The 17,231-nt window shown below is 47.5% G+C and overlaps 1 protein-coding gene across 1 annotated transcript in view; it reads left to right on the forward strand.

Moving 5' to 3' along the window:
* The first annotated feature begins 5,101 nt into the window (after positions 1-5,101).
* The window catches only part of MYO1D (myosin ID), a 273,264-nt gene continuing 261,134 nt past the window's right edge, over positions 5,102-17,231 (forward strand). Inside the window, exon 1 of the mRNA XM_070394306.1 lies at positions 5,102-5,487. Within this exon, the coding sequence (XP_070250407.1) occupies positions 5,393-5,487 (95 nt within the window). The 5' untranslated portion in view covers positions 5,102-5,392. The remainder of the gene's footprint in view (positions 5,488-17,231) is intronic.

Genomic DNA, 17,231 nt, shown 5'->3' on the forward strand with positions numbered 1-17,231 from the left:
GAACCCAGAACCAGGTCTGTGCCCTCCTCTGTGCCCCCACAGCACCCTGGATCAGTCACTGGCTGGCTGATCTTCTGTCTTTAATAACTAGAGGTGAGAAGATGAAATTCTTTTTTTTTTCTTTTTTTTTTTAAATATATATTTTATTGATTTTTTACAGAGAGGAAGGGAGAGAGATAGAGAATTAGAAACATCGATGAGAGAGAAACATCGACCAGCTGCCTCCTGCACATCTCCCACTGGGGATGTGCCTGCAACCCAGGTACATGCCCTTGACCGGAATTGAACCTGGGACCTTTCAGTCCGCAGGCCGACGCTCTATCCACTGAGCCAAACCGGTTTCGGCAGAAGATGAAATTCTTAAGCCAATTCCTGGATTTTCAGGGTGGTTAATGCCCATGATCCCTGCTATGAAAATGCCCTTTCCTGTGTCATATAGGATGTCTATACTGTAAAAGGCAAGGGTGGGGGAGCCAGAGGTGGAGTCGGGGAGCAGTCCACAGGAGGGCAATATATTGACAACAGGGAGGCAACGGTTGAGTCTGTTTTTACTTTAAAAAATGTAGGCTCCTTTAACCATAGAGAACATACCTTGAATGAGTCATTCTTAGTTCAAACCCAGCCATAGGCATGAAAGAGGAGAAAGTATGTTTTGAATAATATCTAAGGCAGAGAGTTCCATTTCATGGCTATAAGGCCTTGAGTGCATCATGAAGTTACTCTGCAACATAAAAGTGCCCTCTTACTTCTGCTCTGGCATAACTGGGGCTAACAATGTGACTGCTTTTCCTGACTTTCCTGCCTGGGTCTGGCAGGACTCAGGCTGCGATGAGCTGTCTTCCTGGATGCAGAGCACCTGGTAAAGAGAGGGAGGGTGGGGCAGCCCAGAAGCATGCTGGGAAGGTAGAGCGGGGGCAAATATTTGCAGTGGAAGATTCAGTGTTGATTTTCATGGATAACCCGGAGCAGATCCTCTACAGCAGCCGTCAACTACAGAAGTGTTTTCCCAACAGCAGCTTCTGCTCAATGTGAACATAGAGTGTGCAGGCCTGGCCCCAGGGGAGAAGTGAGCACAGCCCTGAGACCTGCTTCTAGGGGCAGGAGACGAGAAGGAGATAAATGCTGCACAAAGACTGATTTCAATGCAGAAGATCAACCAAGGGGGCAGATTTACAACCTCACATCACATAAACCACACATCAGAGACCATCCCATACTCATTTATCAAACAGGTGTTTATTAAGAGCTTCATACACTAGGCACTGTGCTACTAGGTGCCAGAGTTACATCCGAAAACAGAACAGACACCGCGTCCAGCTCTCATGGCCCTCTCAGTCTAATGAGAGATGGACAATGGGCTGTAATAGGAGTGACACTTCCAGGGTGCTGTGGGGGCACAGAGGAGGGACAGCCAACCCTGACTTAAGAGATCATGGAAGCCTTCTTGGAGGAGGTGATGTTGAGGCTGAGAGCTAAGGGATGAGCAGAAGTTAGCTAGGCCACAGCAGTGAAGGCTGACAGCAGGAAAGAATTTCAGGCAGAGAGCAGGATGTACCCTGTCTGGGGCATATGGCTGTATTTGACAACTAAAGCAAACATTACATTATTTGTGTTTTAGGATTGTTCCCTCAGTGTTTACAATCTCCTAGCACAGCAATGGCAACCAGAGCTAACACATATTCTCTATCAGTTTTCAAAGTGTGTTCTGGTTTTGCAGTTCTGTAAACGCCTGCTGCGACTTTCATGTTTAAGTATTATTTGATTTCTCAAAGATTATTTTAAATAACGTTTTTAAAGTTTTTAAACAGTTTTAGACCATTATTTGATTTTAACTCTATATTTTGAAATAACTTAAAACTTAAAGAAAAGTTACAAAACCATAAAAAAGCTCCCATATATTCTTTAACTATATATTCACCAATTGTTTACATTTGCTTTATCCATCTGTCTACCTATGGGTATATCCAACACATTATTATTATCTTTGCCAAACAACTTGAGCCACCATACCCTTTAGACCTAAATACTTTGGAGTGTATCTCCTAAGAACAAAGACATTTTGGTCCGGAACCACAGCACAATGATCAAATTCAGGAAAACTAATACACAGTCTGTATTCAAATTCCACCAATTCTCCCAATAACATCTTTTACCTTTTTCTAGTATGAGATCCAGTCCAGGTCACACATTGCCTTTAGCTGTGGTGTCTCTCTGGGGTCCTGTAACCTGGCCCAGCCTTTCTTTGTCTTTCATGCCACTGATGTTTTTGAAGAGTACGGATCGGTTGATTTGTAGAATGCCCCCTAATGTGGGTTTATCTGGTATTTCTTCATGATTAGATTCAGGTGATGCATATCCAGGAGGTGAGTGACGTTATGTCTGTTTTAGGAGATCACATCACTCATGAGATCAGTGTATCTCATTATTGGTGATGTTCATTTTTATTTTGGTTTTGGGTACATTTTCAAGTATAACACACACACATACATATCCAAATGTGTTTATATACAAATTTTATCACAAAAGAGACTAATGAGCTAACCTGCTCTACAGTTCCTTGTTTGAATGCAGACTTCAGTGTCTAGTTTCTCTGGCTATCTCTGCACATATTGTTAACTTCCTGTAAATGGGTCATTGATTCATAAGATTGCAGCTGTGTTTTGGCCTTTAAAAAGGCTGGATGTAAAACTGTAGGAGTAAAAAATTACTGCTTACCCATGCAAATCAGAATTGTCTTGATACTGTACAACCAAAACAACGTGCAAAAGAAAATTGGGATCCTGAGGCCGATGTAAGGTGACAATGATCCCTGCTACACAGATCTGGGTTCGTCAAAAGAGCCTCGTTTGTCTCAATGCCTGGTTTTATACTAATCTCGGCTTATAATATACCCTTTGCATATGTTCTGTATATGTTATATAAATTGGGCTCCTGTATGAGATATTGATTGAAATGAGAGTTCCCTTGCTTTGGCCATTTGAAAACCACAGCTGTATACTACTGTATAACTCATACCCACTATACAATCTCTTTTGTTCTAGTAACCCAGGGCTCAGGAAATATACACCCATCCATTTACTAATAGGTCATTGAGGGTGGTCCCTGATTGCTCCAAATAGAACACCATTTGAGATTTCTTGCTTTTCTTTTCGAAATTCAGTTCTACTTCTGTTAAAACATACCAACACCAACCTTTTATCATTATACTATACTCTATGCAATCACCTGTTTAGCCACTGGCTGGCCTACACAAATGGCCCACGTAAAGGACAGTCCTACCTTGGACAGTGTCTAGCCCACAGGTCTTACTCCACAAATGAGGACACTGAGATCCACAGGGGTTTCTTTGGAGGAAGGAGAGCTGCCAGTGGAGGTCAGACTGCAGCTTGGCCTGGGCAAGGGGTGGGGCAGCTTTTGGAAGGCAGAGGTGCTCTTGGGGGAGGTGACCAAGCTGCCTCCCCCGCTCTCTCGGCCAGGGTGGGTTTTGGCAGCTGAAGCAGGCTGTGAGCAGGGTCCTGAATTCAGGCTGGTTTGCGCAGTCAAATTCACCCACCGAGTTGGGGCCTATCGAGGTCTTTGGGGGCTTCCAGATTCCCTAGTAGATTTTGGAACAGAAAATGGTCCTCATGGGAACACCAGGCAGAAGAGGAGCTGCCTTAGAAAGCCATTTATAAAATATTTTCATTGGGAAATGCAGTCGAAGCTCCCAAAGAATTTTCCAAGCTCAACCAATGTATCTATAAATGGGAGACCACCGAAGCTTATTCTATTCCATTCAACCACTGTGGATTTCATAGCTACAGGTGCAAGGCAGTACAATAGGACTTGGGGGGTGCCAAGGGGGATATCGGGACATTTAGGGCATGGACCCACGCTAAGGTAGCCTCAAATAATCGCAGGGAGATGATCCATACATATATTAAAAACTTGCCGAAACCGGTTTGGCTCAGTGGATAGAGCGTCAGCTTGCGGACTGAAGGGTCCCAGGTTCGATTCCGGTCGGGGGCATGTACCTGGGTTTCGGGCACATCCCCAGTAGATGTGCAGGAGGCAGCTGATCAATGTTTCTCTCTCATCGATGTTTCTAACTCTCTATCTCTCTCCCTTCCTCTCTGTAAAAAATCAATAAAATATATTTTTTAAAAAAAACTTAATATAAGGGGATTTTTAAAAAAATATATTTTATTGATTTTTTACAGAGAAGAAGGGAGAGGGATAGAAAGTTAGAAACATCGATGAGAGAGAAACATCAATCAGCTGCCTCCTGCACACTCCCTACTGGGTATGTGCCCACAACCAAGGTACATGCCCTTGCCCAGAATCAAACCTGGGACCCTTGAATCCGCAGGCCGACGGTCTATCCACTGAGCCAAACCCGTTAGGGCTATAAGGGGATGTTTGATGATATGCTCAGAGGAGGGGAAGAGAAAGGTGGATTATGGAACATTGGGACAGGAAAGCAGTCTGCCATGTGGCTAACCGCTGGGGCTCATAAGCCAAATGGCCTGGATGAAAATGCAGCTTCCCCACTTCCTAGCCATGTGGCAAGTTACTTAAGTTCTCTAAGGTGCTTGGAAGCTCTGGTCACTTTCATTGTTACCAACATGTTAGCTGTTATTCTTTCAGTCTGAGCGCAAAACATCCTTTCAAGGAGAGGATGTGAGCAGAGAAGCCGAAGGGGGCTTCGCGGCCTGGTGACGGAATCATTAAGAATTATCCTCGCCAAAAGCTCCGCAGGCTACTTTTGTGACTTGGTTGGCATTCAACAAGCGAGGGCGAGAGGCGGCCACCCTGGACACTTGATCCCACCCACCCTCCTACGTCCGCACTCCTCGGCCCCGCCCCGCGAGGTCCCAGCGCCCGTCCCCAGAGGGCGCTGCCGCCCCGCGCCCAGCCCGGCCCCGCGCGCGCCCCCGCCGCCCGCCCGGCGCGAGCGCGCCGCCCAGGTGAGGAGGCGGAGGCCTGGGCCGCCGCGGGGCGGGATCTCAGCGGCGGGGCGGGGCCAGGCGGAGCCCGAGAAGCCGGGGCGGGGCGGGGCGGGGCGGGGCGCGAGACCGCGGGGCCGTGGCCAGACCCAGGCCAGAGGCGGGACCAGCCGCCGCCGTCTCCGTCTCGGTGTCCCGTCCCCCACAGCGCCAGGCAGCCGCCGCGGGAGAAGCGGAAACTGCCGGGTGCGCCGCGCGGACCGAGAGCGCGCCGAGGAGCAGCGGGGCGGCCTCTGTCCGGCCCAGACCCTCCGAGCGGAGCCCGGCGCCCCCTCGCCCGGAACCCCCAGCCCGCGGCCCCGCCCCGGCCCCGCCCGAGCTCGCCGCGCGCCCCTGGACCGGCTCCCGCGACCCCAGCGCGCCCACCTGAGCCCGGCGGCGCCCACCTCAGCCCGTTCGCCGGCGCCATGGCGGAGCAGGAGAGCCTGGAGTTCGGCAAGGCGGACTTCGTGCTGATGGACACCGTCTCCATGCCCGAGTTCATGGCCAACCTCCGACTCAGGTGAGGGCGGAGCGGCCGGGCGCCCTGGCGCGAGCCTGCGCGTCCCCGAGAGGGGGCGCCCCCGCGGTGCGGCCGGGTTGTGGGTGCGGGGGCGCCCCGAGCTCAAGGGATGGAGTGCCACCGGAGCGGGGTATCCCGGGCTCTTGGCCGAGAAAGGACGCCCCGGGCGCGGCTGCCTCGGCGTGTAAGGGGCGTGCTGAGCTGGAGGGCTGCGCCTTCCCGGGAGGGGGTGCCCGGGTGCTGTCCGGACGCGGGGGCCGGGGCGGGTGGGAGGCGTGAGGGCTGTGCGGAGCTGCGGGCAGCGCTGGGGGCCGAGCAGGCGAGTGTGCTCCCCCAGGTAGGTGATGTGGGCGGGCCGGGTGACCTCATGGAAACAAAAGTAAAGGAAAGTAACTTTAGGGAGCGTCGCTGCGGCCCGAAGTCCTGGGAAGACTCGAGGTTGCTGAGAGGAGCTAGGGGCGCATCCCGGTTTCACACTTGCTGCTTTTCTTTTTCTCTTCCCTCCTCCTCCCCACTCTCCCCTCCCTGGCGTGGCTCCATCGCGTCGTGCAGGATGCTCTGGAGTGGTCCCTGAGCTGTCTGCTCCAGGACCCGGGCTATTTTTTATAGTTACTCTCGAAACGTAATTAGACACGTTTCCAGACATCGAAGAGACTGCTCGGCTTGCCAGTGCCAAGATAAACTGTCTGAATTTGACAAGGCGTTCATGGTTTCAGTTTGTTTTTTTTTTCTCAAGGAGTTATGGATGGGGCCCTTGTGTGATTGACATCCTTGAAAATGCAGTCCCAACTCAGTACCCCCAAATGAGCTTCCAAAGACGAATTTATTTTTAGAAAGTCGTCTTCATGTGATTCTTTCTCTTTTGATAGAAGAATATGTAAGCAGAGCTTTAAAGTAGTTTTTTTAAAAAAAAAACCCAAACCATTACAGTAAATAGAGTCTCAAAATAACCGAATTTTGGTCTGTGTGCGTTTCCTGGAAGTTCTGACCAGGCTTATGTTAAATATCACACCATGAGCTTAGGAAGTGAAAATCATGATCTAGGTTTTGGTGTTTAACTAACCCCACATCTCAGTATTAATTGCCCCTGCTGGTCTCCATTTAAATTTGAAAACCTTTTTTAACCATGGCAATTGCAAACCCCCATAGAGTCTTCATCTGCTCCTGGCCAGATTCCCTTGTGTCCCTGAGGGCACAGACCTAATTTTCTACACCTGCCTATTACAAACACACACACACCTGTGTGAGTTTCCTCATTTGTACAATAATGAGGACTTACAAGATTTTTCAGCGCTTAATTATATTCTCTTTTTGCTTTCATATAGCATTGGTTGCAGAGGTGTTTTATTTATTTATTTGTTTGTTTGTTTATTTATTTATTTTTATTGATTTCAGAGATGAAGGGAAAGGGAGAGAGAGAGAGAAACATCAATGATGAGAGAGAATCATTGATCGGCGGCCTCCTGCACGCCATACTGGGGATTGAGCTCGCAACTCCAGGCATGTGCCCTGACCAGGAATCGAACCAGTAACCTGGTTCATAGGTTGATGCTCAACCACTGAGGCACGCCACCTGGGTGGTTGCGGGTTTTCTCAGTGGTTAATGTGAGGCAAATTTAACTATGTGCGCAGAAGAGAACTTTGCAGTTTAGTTCCACATTTGTATAAGGCACTCGAGGAGATAGGGTGGGAGGATCCAAAGATCTACAAAATGTGCTCCACATCTCTCAGAGAGGGGTCCTGTCAATCAATGAAGACAGGGAGAAAGGTGAAAATGGCTTTTGATTTAAATAATAGGTGAAGAAAACAACAGAAGAGCTAATTAAGCCTTATAGAGCTTAGGTGATTCTTTGCTAAGTACTTGTACAAGTTAATTGTTCTGAAAGTGTTGAAGAGGTAGATGCTTGAGGCTGGCTTAGAGCACCATATAGAGCAAGCATGTCAAACCCAAAGACTAACACGGGCCAACTAAACGAGGCATGTGGCCTGTGAATTTGACGTGCTTGATATACTATATTATAGAGGATGAGAGAAGTTGAGTAGTAGAGGATGCATAGGATTTGTCTAGGACAGTGGTTCTCAACCTTCCTAATGCCGCGACCCTTCCTCATGTTGTGACCCAACCATAAAATTATTTTCGTTGCTAATTCATAACTGTAATTTTGCTACTGTTATGAATCGTAATGTAAATAATCTGATATGCAGGATGTATTTTCATTGTTACAAATTGAACATAATGAAAGCATAGTGATTAATCACAAAAACAGTATGTAATTATATATGTGTTTTCTGATGGTCTTAGGCGACCCCTGTGAAAGGGTCATTCGACCCCCAAAGGGGCCTCAACCCGCAGGTTGAGAACCGCTGGTCTAGGAGGCTAGAGTAGCATGAGCAGAGGTGTAGAGGCAGGAAAACCTACTCTGGGTGATAGTGAATACGTTATCTGGAGGGGAAGGAGTTGTGGGAGGAATCCCCCCAGCTCTCATTAGCACGACCTTTGGCTAATGCCCAGGGTTCTAGGTCTGCCTTCACTCTAGGTCACCAGGTCAGTCAAGATTCTGGATGTTCAGACCTGCGTGTATGTGTGTGTGTGATCTGTGTGAGTACTTGACAACTCTTAGAATTGGCTGCAATTCCCATCGTACAGATTCGGCGATTGTTCACGATTTACTTACACGTTGCCAGCGGTTTGTTCCCCGTAGCTGTAAACACAATCCCAGCAAAGGGGAGCAGTGCCCTTACCCTCCTCCCCGGCTGTGAACCCTGAAGACCCAGGTGGAAAGCAGTCCTCTCTCTGGTAGTCTGAATTTCTTGTCACCCTGATACCCCTGCAGACTGTTTCAGTGTGTAGCTGCTTGAGCTCCTGGGACACTTGTTCTTTGCAGAAGGAGACCAGAAACCCACTGCAGGTATAGGTGCTCTTGTGTGAGGTGATAGTGTTTTCATCTCCCAGGACATGGGTGGTTGGGCCATACCATGTGTATATTTATGGCTGGATCCAGGCGAGATTTGAGATTATGTCATCTCCCTGTAATAAGTGTGCATGTGCATGTGCCCCATCGTTCCTGCCTTCCCGACCTGGGCTTCTCTCACTCCGGTGGAATGTCCTGTCCCCTGCTCCCCACCTGGCTTCTGCAAGGCCCTCTTCAGGATGTTTGGTCTGTGACGTACAGAGAGGCCCCCCCCAGGCTGCAGTTGTTTCAGGGGGCCTGTGTCATCCGAACTCGATTTTAATTTTTCCAACAGCAGCACCCAGCACACTGGTGGGCACATTCTGTGACAGTGTTTTTCATCTAGAGAAAAAAACATGAATGTTTCACTTTCCTTTTTGGACCCTTTTATGACATTGTCCATTTAGAGTTATCTTCTTATTTTGCTACCGCGCTGGCCTTTTCTTTTCCTGTTGGAACTAACGCTTGACTTTTAGACATCCGCTACAATTGATGCAACTTTCCCCTTAGTGTTTCTATTTTTAAAAATTGACGTAGGTGTGTGTCTGTGCATGTGAGTCTGCAGGAGGCAAGATGGAAGGGTGATGTGGATTCGTGCGAGTCAGTTCCTATATCAGAGGAGTTTCAATTTTTATATTTTACCCTCATGCCCCAAACTGCCAGTAGCTCGAGGGCCGCCGCCTTTCCCTGCTAGAAGTCTCTTGCTAGGGGAGGTTTGTTCTGTTTGATTTTACTTTCCATGGAGGTGGAGGTGGAGGTGGTTTTGGCTGCCATGGTAAGCTCCTCACTCCATTTTCAAGGGTCTGTGTCCAGGAGTAAGATCCCTCCCCAGGCACCTCCTGCCTTCACGGTCAGGCATGGCTCCTGCCAGCAACCCTCATGACCACTTGAAGCTCCAGCCGTGGCTTCCCCACCATATTCTGCTTTCCTCGGAGCCACTCCGTTTCTGGACCTGAAGCCCCCTTTGCATGGGCCGTTCCTGTCCTGTAGTTTTCCCAGCATTCACAGCAGCGTTGCACCCTCTCTCCACGTGAGCGTCCCGCCAGGGCGAGCCACACAGAACAACCCTGCTCCTTGCTCCTCACTTAGCCGCCCGTGAGGGGAAGAATGCAGACTGCGGCTCTGGAGTGGCCTGGAGCCGAGCACAGGGTCCCCGAGACCCCTGCTTCTCATGGCACAGGACGAAGAATACACCTTAGGCTCCCAGGAGGCCCGTTTCCTAACTTTGTTGGTGGTGGTTTCTGTTTAGGAATAAGGGATCGGCTCAGCCTTCTATCTTGGCTCCTTGGAAATTTAATGTTTCCTCCCCTCTCTTCTTATTGGCTTTTCTCTGCCATAAAAGCGGTCATTTACAGCACTCTGTTTGCCAAAGCTGCAGGCAACGTCTCACTTTTGAGCTAACACACACTGTCTTTTATACCTTTGCTTGGACCAGGGTGTCTCAGCCTTGGCACTGTTGGCCTTTGGAGACTGCTTTGTTGTGGGGGGCTGTCCTGGGCACTGGAGGATGTTAGCAGCATCCTTGGCCTCTATCCCCCAGACGCCAGTAGTACCCCTCCCCTCCCATTTACACCACCAGGATGTCTCCAGATATTGCTAAATACCCGTTGGGGCGAGGGGACATAGTACCCGTTGGAGAGCCACAGGCCTGGGCTGTTCTCAGTCTCTCGGAATGTTCTCCTTCCCTCGACTCTGCCCTCCCTGCCTGTCACACTCTTACTCATTCTTAGAGACCAGTTCTGAGACGTCTCTCCCAGTCCTCCACGTCAGGGTTCGTTTCACTCTTACCTGTGCGCCCAGGATACGTGGACACTTGGTCCTGCTGTTAGAGAGGATGTATCATAGGATGATGGTGTTCTCCGCACGCCTGCCTGCCCACCAGATTGCGAGCTCTTCGAAGACAGAGAGCCTGCCCAGAGGTGGGTCCAGGCCTCGTGGTCCTTTGAAACTCCTTACAGTTGAGGAGGTGGGGAGCCATCTTTAAGGAAAAGAGCATAAATTATGAACGCAGCATCAGGTACAGGGCTTTAAAGGGACAGTGCAGGTGAGTGGCTGTGATGCCAACACACCTCTCCCTTTGTGTTGCAAAATCGGGCACCTAGGTCTTCCCTGCATCTTAAAATGAGTTACCCGAGCAGTTAAGTATAGGCTGATTCTTTTTCAACCAGTAGAATCCTTAATTTGAAAAAGCATATAATCTTCTAAAATATATTATACTTATTTTAATACATCTTAACTGTGGTGGTGGGAGGAGTGAGGTGTAGAATTAGAAAGGCAGCGAACAGGCGTGCTTGCGCGCGCGGGCACACACACCGCACAATCTCCGTCCTCTTTCTCGGCAACTCTTTGGTCATTTGGAAAATTTGGTGGGATGAAGGATCCCTCTTGCTTGCCAGGGGCAAAGCCTTAGCTACTCTGGGTGGTCTTCAAGCAAGGATAAACCTGCAATTGGTTCAGAGTGTTGGTTCGAAGTGGCCCTGGTTAGATTTATAGGAGGGGTGAATGGCACACTAAATCTTTTTGGCTTCCCTGTGAAATTCTTTGGCAGCCCCTTTCAGAGGCCTTCGGAAAAGGACAGCGTGCGCTGTGCCTGTTTTGCACATTGGCTTCGGATTGGGACAGAGAAATGAGCTTTTGGTTTTGGGAGCTGCCACTTGGAGTGAATCACCCTGCCGTCTCGTTTCCTTTCCTGCTCCCTCCATGACAGATTTCCAAGACTATTTTTACTCGGGGTCATTTGTTGACCCTGGAGACTTCTGCTGAATTTAGCTCCCAAATAGAGCCAGATGTGGGTGGAGGCAAGCCGTCAGGAGCCGCCACTGGTGCGTTTCATGGCAGATTTTGGAAGGGTTCTACTTCTGCATTCAAGAGATGAGCTTTGACCTTTTTGCTTAATGTGGAGACAGAGATGGTGCCTCCGGTATATGGACAGAGATGTGTTTATTTAATGACCTCTGTGTAAGTTGTCTGCCCTGTGGATTCTTACCCTAATGCGGAGAGCTGTTTGTTGACATTGTCACCTACGTCGGAGCCAGCGCAGCCAAAAGGCCCCTCTCTCCAGGACTGGTCCTCTTTTATGGCCATTCTCTGGCACCCATCGCTGGGTTGCTGTTGGACTGGATAGGATCACTGGCCCTGCTCAGTGGAGCGAGCTGGAAACTGCTGTCCGTGGTAGTTCAGCCCCGCGGGGTCGATGAGCTGTTGATGAGCCTCCCTGACAGGGCCTATAAAAACGTCAGCTCCATCCATGAATGGGTTCAGAGGGTAACAGCATTTTAAAATATACATTGGATGCCTCTCTCTCCTTGTCTGTTACATTCCTCGGGTGGAGATGACAGTTTTATTTCCTGTGGGAAGCAGGCTCCTTTCGGTTCAACTGCCATATAATTACTGGTTAGATCTCTTAATAGAACAGTTTCCCCAAACGTTAGTTTTGGGCGTTTATGGGAAGAAGAGGGGGGGAGAGCATGCTTGCAACAGGGAGCAGTGGAAAGAGCACAGTCTTTGAGACCTAACTGACCAAGTTCAAAACCCAGCTTCACTTCTACTCTTTTTCTAAAATATATTTTTATTGTTTTCAGAGAGGCAGGGAGAGGGAGAGAGAGATAGAAACATCAGTGATGAGAGGGAATCATTGATCGGCTGCCTCCTGCACGCCCCCCACTGGGGATCAAGCCCACAACCTGGGCATATGCCCTGACCAGGAATCAAACTGTGACCTCCTGAGTCAGGCCAGCTGGGCCACTTCTATTCTTTTTTTGCTTTAAGACTTAGGGTAAGTTAACGTGCCTAAATCTCAGTTTCCTTATCTCTCTATATAAAAGCCTAAGCGACCATTCGACTGTTGGACCTGTAGCTATGACATGCAGTGACCACCAGGGGGCAAATGCTCCGACCCGTAGGTTAGGTTGCTGCTGGGGCCCTGTTGGCCCCAAATCTGGTTCACCAGCACCAGATTCCCTTTCAATGTGCACAAATCCATGCACTGGGCCACTAGTACTATATAAAATGATTGCTTTTCAGGATTATTGGGATGAAATCACATGATGTGGTCAGTGCTTGGTACATAATGCCCACCCAACTAATGTTAATTATCTTCCTGAATCCTTCCCAAATGGCCTCACCTCCCTGCCCTGATCCTGTTGTTGCTGGAGGTTTACTTTCACTTCTTCCTTCCTCATGAAGACAGATCTGTTTGCTTTGGTTTGTTTGGAAGGCAAGGATGAAAAATGTTGTGGAAGGGCTTGTGGTTACCTAGTGGAGAGAGCAAGATCATTGGAGATGGACAAATCGGGACCGTATCCTGTTTCTGTCCACTTACTACCACCTTTGTGGCCTTGGACAAGTAAGTTTGCCTCCCTGAGCCTCTGTGTCTTCATCTGTAAAGATGATGTGTTATTGTGAAGACTCAGTTATAGCACCTGTACTACACGCAACATGGTATCTGTAGCAGAGCAGGTGCTCGGTTGGTGGCCCGCTGTCCCCAGTCCTGTCGACCAAGTTCCTTTGCCATTCTCAATTCTCTGCATACCTATCACCCCACACGTACTCATACTCCTGCTCCCTCCAGAGGCACCACCGTCTAATCCAGGGGTGCGAAAACTTTTTGACTCGAGGGCCACAATGGATTCTTAAACTGGACCGGAGGGCCGGAACAAAAGCATGGATGGAGTGTTTGTGTGAACTAATATAAATTCAAAGTAAACATCATTACATAAAAGGGTACGGTCTTTTTTTTTTTTTTAGTTTTATTCATTTCAAACGGGCCGGATCTGGCCCGCGGGCCGTAGTTTGCCCACGGCTGGTCTAATCTCTGAAAATTGTTTTCACCTCTTTGGAAAAGGAAATCTGCTATTCATATTAAAAATTTCCAAAATATTTTATTCTGCAAGTCACACTGTTCTCTGCTTTCACAAAGGCTGGCGACGTTAGTCACCACGAATTGTAGCTGGGTGAGGAACTTAAAGGAGAAAGTCATTTTGTTTGTTTTAATATGTAACTTGTTTCCTTATTAAATTATAGGCCTGTATTTGTAATATAATCTCCTGGCTTTAAAGTTAGCAACTACATACTTGAATTCTTGCTTGTGTGCTTAACGTTGTGTTGGGTACTGTGGTGAGGAGGTCTTTGTTCGATTCCCGGTCAAGGCACATGCCCGGGTTGCGGGCTTGATTCCCAGTAGGGGGCATGCAGGAGGCAGCTGACCAATGATTCTGTCTCCTCATTGATGTTTCTATCTCTCCATCTCCCTTCCTCTCTGAAATCAATAAAAATATTTTTTTAAATAAAAATAAATACGAGGACTGGTGACAATATAATTGAGCTGTATGTATGTTATGTACTAGAGTTCTGAGGGAATTTCAGGAAAAGAGAGAATGGAATTGGGAGTCGGTGGAAAGGGCTCTGTGAGGGGGTAGAACCTGAGCAGACCCTTGTTGGAAGTAGATGGTCTCTCATTTGGAAGCAGTCCCCTTCACTCGGCCTCCACTGCCCAGTGACCCTCCCTCCCCCCGTCCTCACCTTTTCTTCTCTCTCCTCACCCACTCTCAGCATGAGGGGGCTGGCCATGCTGCTAGCCAGCTTCCATTGCTCAAAAATATTTCCCTCGGCACCGTCTGCACTTTTTGTCATTCCTGTCTAATGCTGCCCCATATCCTCCCAACTAGAGTTCAAAAAGCCAAATACTTCTACTGCAGCACAGATGCATTCATGTAAATTAGCTCGATCCCTTCTTTCTCGTGCCTCGATGAGATCAGTCAGAAGGAGGGGCTGAGGCTGTCATTGTTGAGAAGTAATTTGGCAGTGTGTAACTGTTCAGGGATGAGGTATACCTGAGATGGAGAAGGGAACTCAGGTGGGAAGGGGTGGGGGGGATATAGTTCGAGCTCCGTTTATTCTTGGGGAGGCAGGCCCTGATGACGGGAGAGACAGGGTCAGAGAAAAACTTGGCTCAGTTAAAAAAGTGTGTCTTGCCTTCGGGCCTAGAAAAGAAAATGGAAATTTTCGGATGCCTAATTGGTGAAATGGGGATGATCTGCTTTTCGGAAGGAGATCATTTTAAAGTAAAGGGTTCTTATAAGTGATTTCATTGGATGGAGAAGGGATTCGAGAGCATCAGCTGGTCCCTCTTGAGACTTTGCCCACCTTTCAGTCTCCTCATTGTCCCAGCCTTGCCCTTGAAGATATTAAAGTTTCCAGGCACGTCCGCTCCTGTGGGAGAAGTTACTGTTAAGGCTGAACGAGACCTCCTCCTTCCCCCCACGTTTTGTCTCCCTGGTGCGCAGTATAGAAATGACTTCACCTTAGTGAGAGAAAGTGTTAACTCTAGTAAAGCGACTTTGCTCTAATAAGATTGCTTACTGCTGACAATAGTTTTTAAAAGAGTCATGAGCCAATTTAGAGTTCTTAAAAAAAAAATGGGTTCACCAGCCGGCCAGCTTGCCAGCCAGCGTGGCTCAGTGGTTGAGCATCAACCTATGAACCAGAAGGTCATGGTTCAATTCCTGGTCAGGGCATATGTCCTGGTTGTTGGCTTGATCCTCAGCAGGGGGTGTGCAGGAGGCAGCCAATCAATGATTCTCTCTCATCATTGATGTTTCTATCTCTCTGCCCCTCTCAATTCCTCTCTGAAGTGAATAACAATATATATTTAAAAAATAAAAGTAAAAAACCCAAATGGAATAGATGAAAAAGATATATCCACAAATGAGAGAGATCATGTGGTATTTTTCTTTCACTGACTGGCTTATTTCACGTAGCATGATGCTCTCCAGTTCCATCCATGCTGCTGCAAATGGTAAGAATTCCTTCTTTTTTATAGCAGCATAGTATTCCATTGTGTAGATGTACCATAGTTTATGGATAATGAACATTACAACCTGATGAACAAAAAGATAGATACAGAGGCAGAGAAGCATCAAACAGACTCAAATTACAGCGGGGAAGGCAGGGGAGGGTTGGGGGATGGGGAGGTAAGAGATGAACCGAAGGACTTGTATACATGCATATAAGCATAACCAATGGACACAAGACACTGGGGGGGGGGGGGGTGCGGGGGTGAGGGCAGGTGCCGGGGCGGTAGCGGAGGCCAGGGGAAAGTCAATGGGGAAAAAAAGGAGACATATGTACTACTATTTGTAATACTTTAAACAATAAAATAAAAATAAAAAGATATATCAAGGAACAACTTTGCTTTTGTTTCTCTCCATGTATCTCCCACAATCATACTACTAACACTTTGGGGGGGGGGGGGGCAGAATTACTACTATTATGTATATTCAAGGGTCCCATTACTTCTAGAAGCAAATGAATTATTCTAAAAATGGCTTCATCTGAAACAATGAAGCAAACACCAAGAGAAATTCAAACCATTTTTTCCCCTCTGACCACAAAGTCTGCTTTGAGTAACTTGTACAATAGAGGCTCGTCCGTCTCTGGGTCAGGGTGATCCCGAAGGGCTCCGTCTCAGACCACTGCTTTGTGTTCAATATAAAGTCAAGAAAAAATTTATAGTCAATTAAAAAAAAAAGTCGAACTCCATTAAAAACCTTACGTTTATTTTGGAGAACCCTAAATTGATTGTTTTGGCTTTTATAGACATCTTAGTTGTTTTAAGTTTATGATAAACGTAGTTCTCAAGAGAGAGGTTAAGTTTGCCCGATGTGCCTTTTTAGCCTATGTTCCTATAATTAAGAAGAATTTCAAAAAATAATAATTTTAAAAAGCCCTTAAAACCAACATCTCTAGAGTGGTTTAAATGTCAGTAAGTGAACTGTGAGGAGCTTCTCATTGCATTCAACCTGTCCTGTCAGTTCCCATTTGTGTCCTAACCTCTAGTTTCTGGCCCCGAGGGCAAGGGCCAAGTCTTTATCTCTGAAGGCTTATTTCCAGGCATTGCGGGCAAAATGTTTTCGCCTCCACCAGTGAATGAATAAGTAGATACATAATATCTCTGCCTCTCTGATTCCTGCCTGAACTGTGTATTTTATGTATGTATTGGACATCATTATATACTCTGATTTTTCTGTTGTACCTACCGTCTTTGGGAAGGTAGGATAGTGAAACTACCATTACTCTTGGAGCGGGAGAGGGAATACTAACATATATTTGGAGTCTTTGGGAAGTGGTGGACTTTTTCTTTTAAAAGACCTGTAGAACTCAGACAGGATGCCTGATATACCAGGGAGAAAACAGACTTTAGTGGCACTGGACTCTTGCTTGTGTCCTGTTGTTGCTTACCTTAGCGTTTGACCACATTCTTTTTACCAGCATCGAGATGCTTTTGTATAGCTTTGTATCCTTTGTTGACTATCTCTAAGGGACATGTTTTTATACAGCCAATCCAATGACTGTACATATTTAGATGGGTGCTGTTTTCTTAATCTGTATTTATTCTGTGGTGTCCCGGGTACCTGAGGATTCTAGGTGGGGTGGAGCAGGGCTTCTGGCCCCCTGCTGACTACTGCTTTTTTTTTTTACCCCCGAATTAAAGAGTCACATTTATTGCAATCCGGGACTATGAGGGGCCATTTTGCTTTCCCAAATCTCATTGTAACAAGATGGTCGCAGCTCCAGGGTTATATAGGCAAAAAATCACAAAGGTAATTATAGTTTTGGGTCTCGGGGTCACTGAATTGACAGAAACACATTATCTAGAGCCCTCGGGTCTGGAATGAGGAACCTGGGTTAAACTTAGGCATGTTATCTAAATTACAGTTTTGGGTCTCTGGAACACTGAGTCAACAAGGATAAGTTGACTGGAGCCCTCTGACCTTGGGATAACTGTGCTGTCCT

The sequence above is a fragment of the Myotis yumanensis genome, unplaced genomic scaffold (genome assembly GCF_028538775.1).
Source record: "Myotis yumanensis isolate MYYU_CA2020_CCGP unplaced genomic scaffold, mMyoYum1.0.hap1 SCAF_16, whole genome shotgun sequence".
In the NCBI taxonomy this organism is placed as follows: domain Eukaryota; kingdom Metazoa; phylum Chordata; class Mammalia; order Chiroptera; family Vespertilionidae; genus Myotis; species Myotis yumanensis.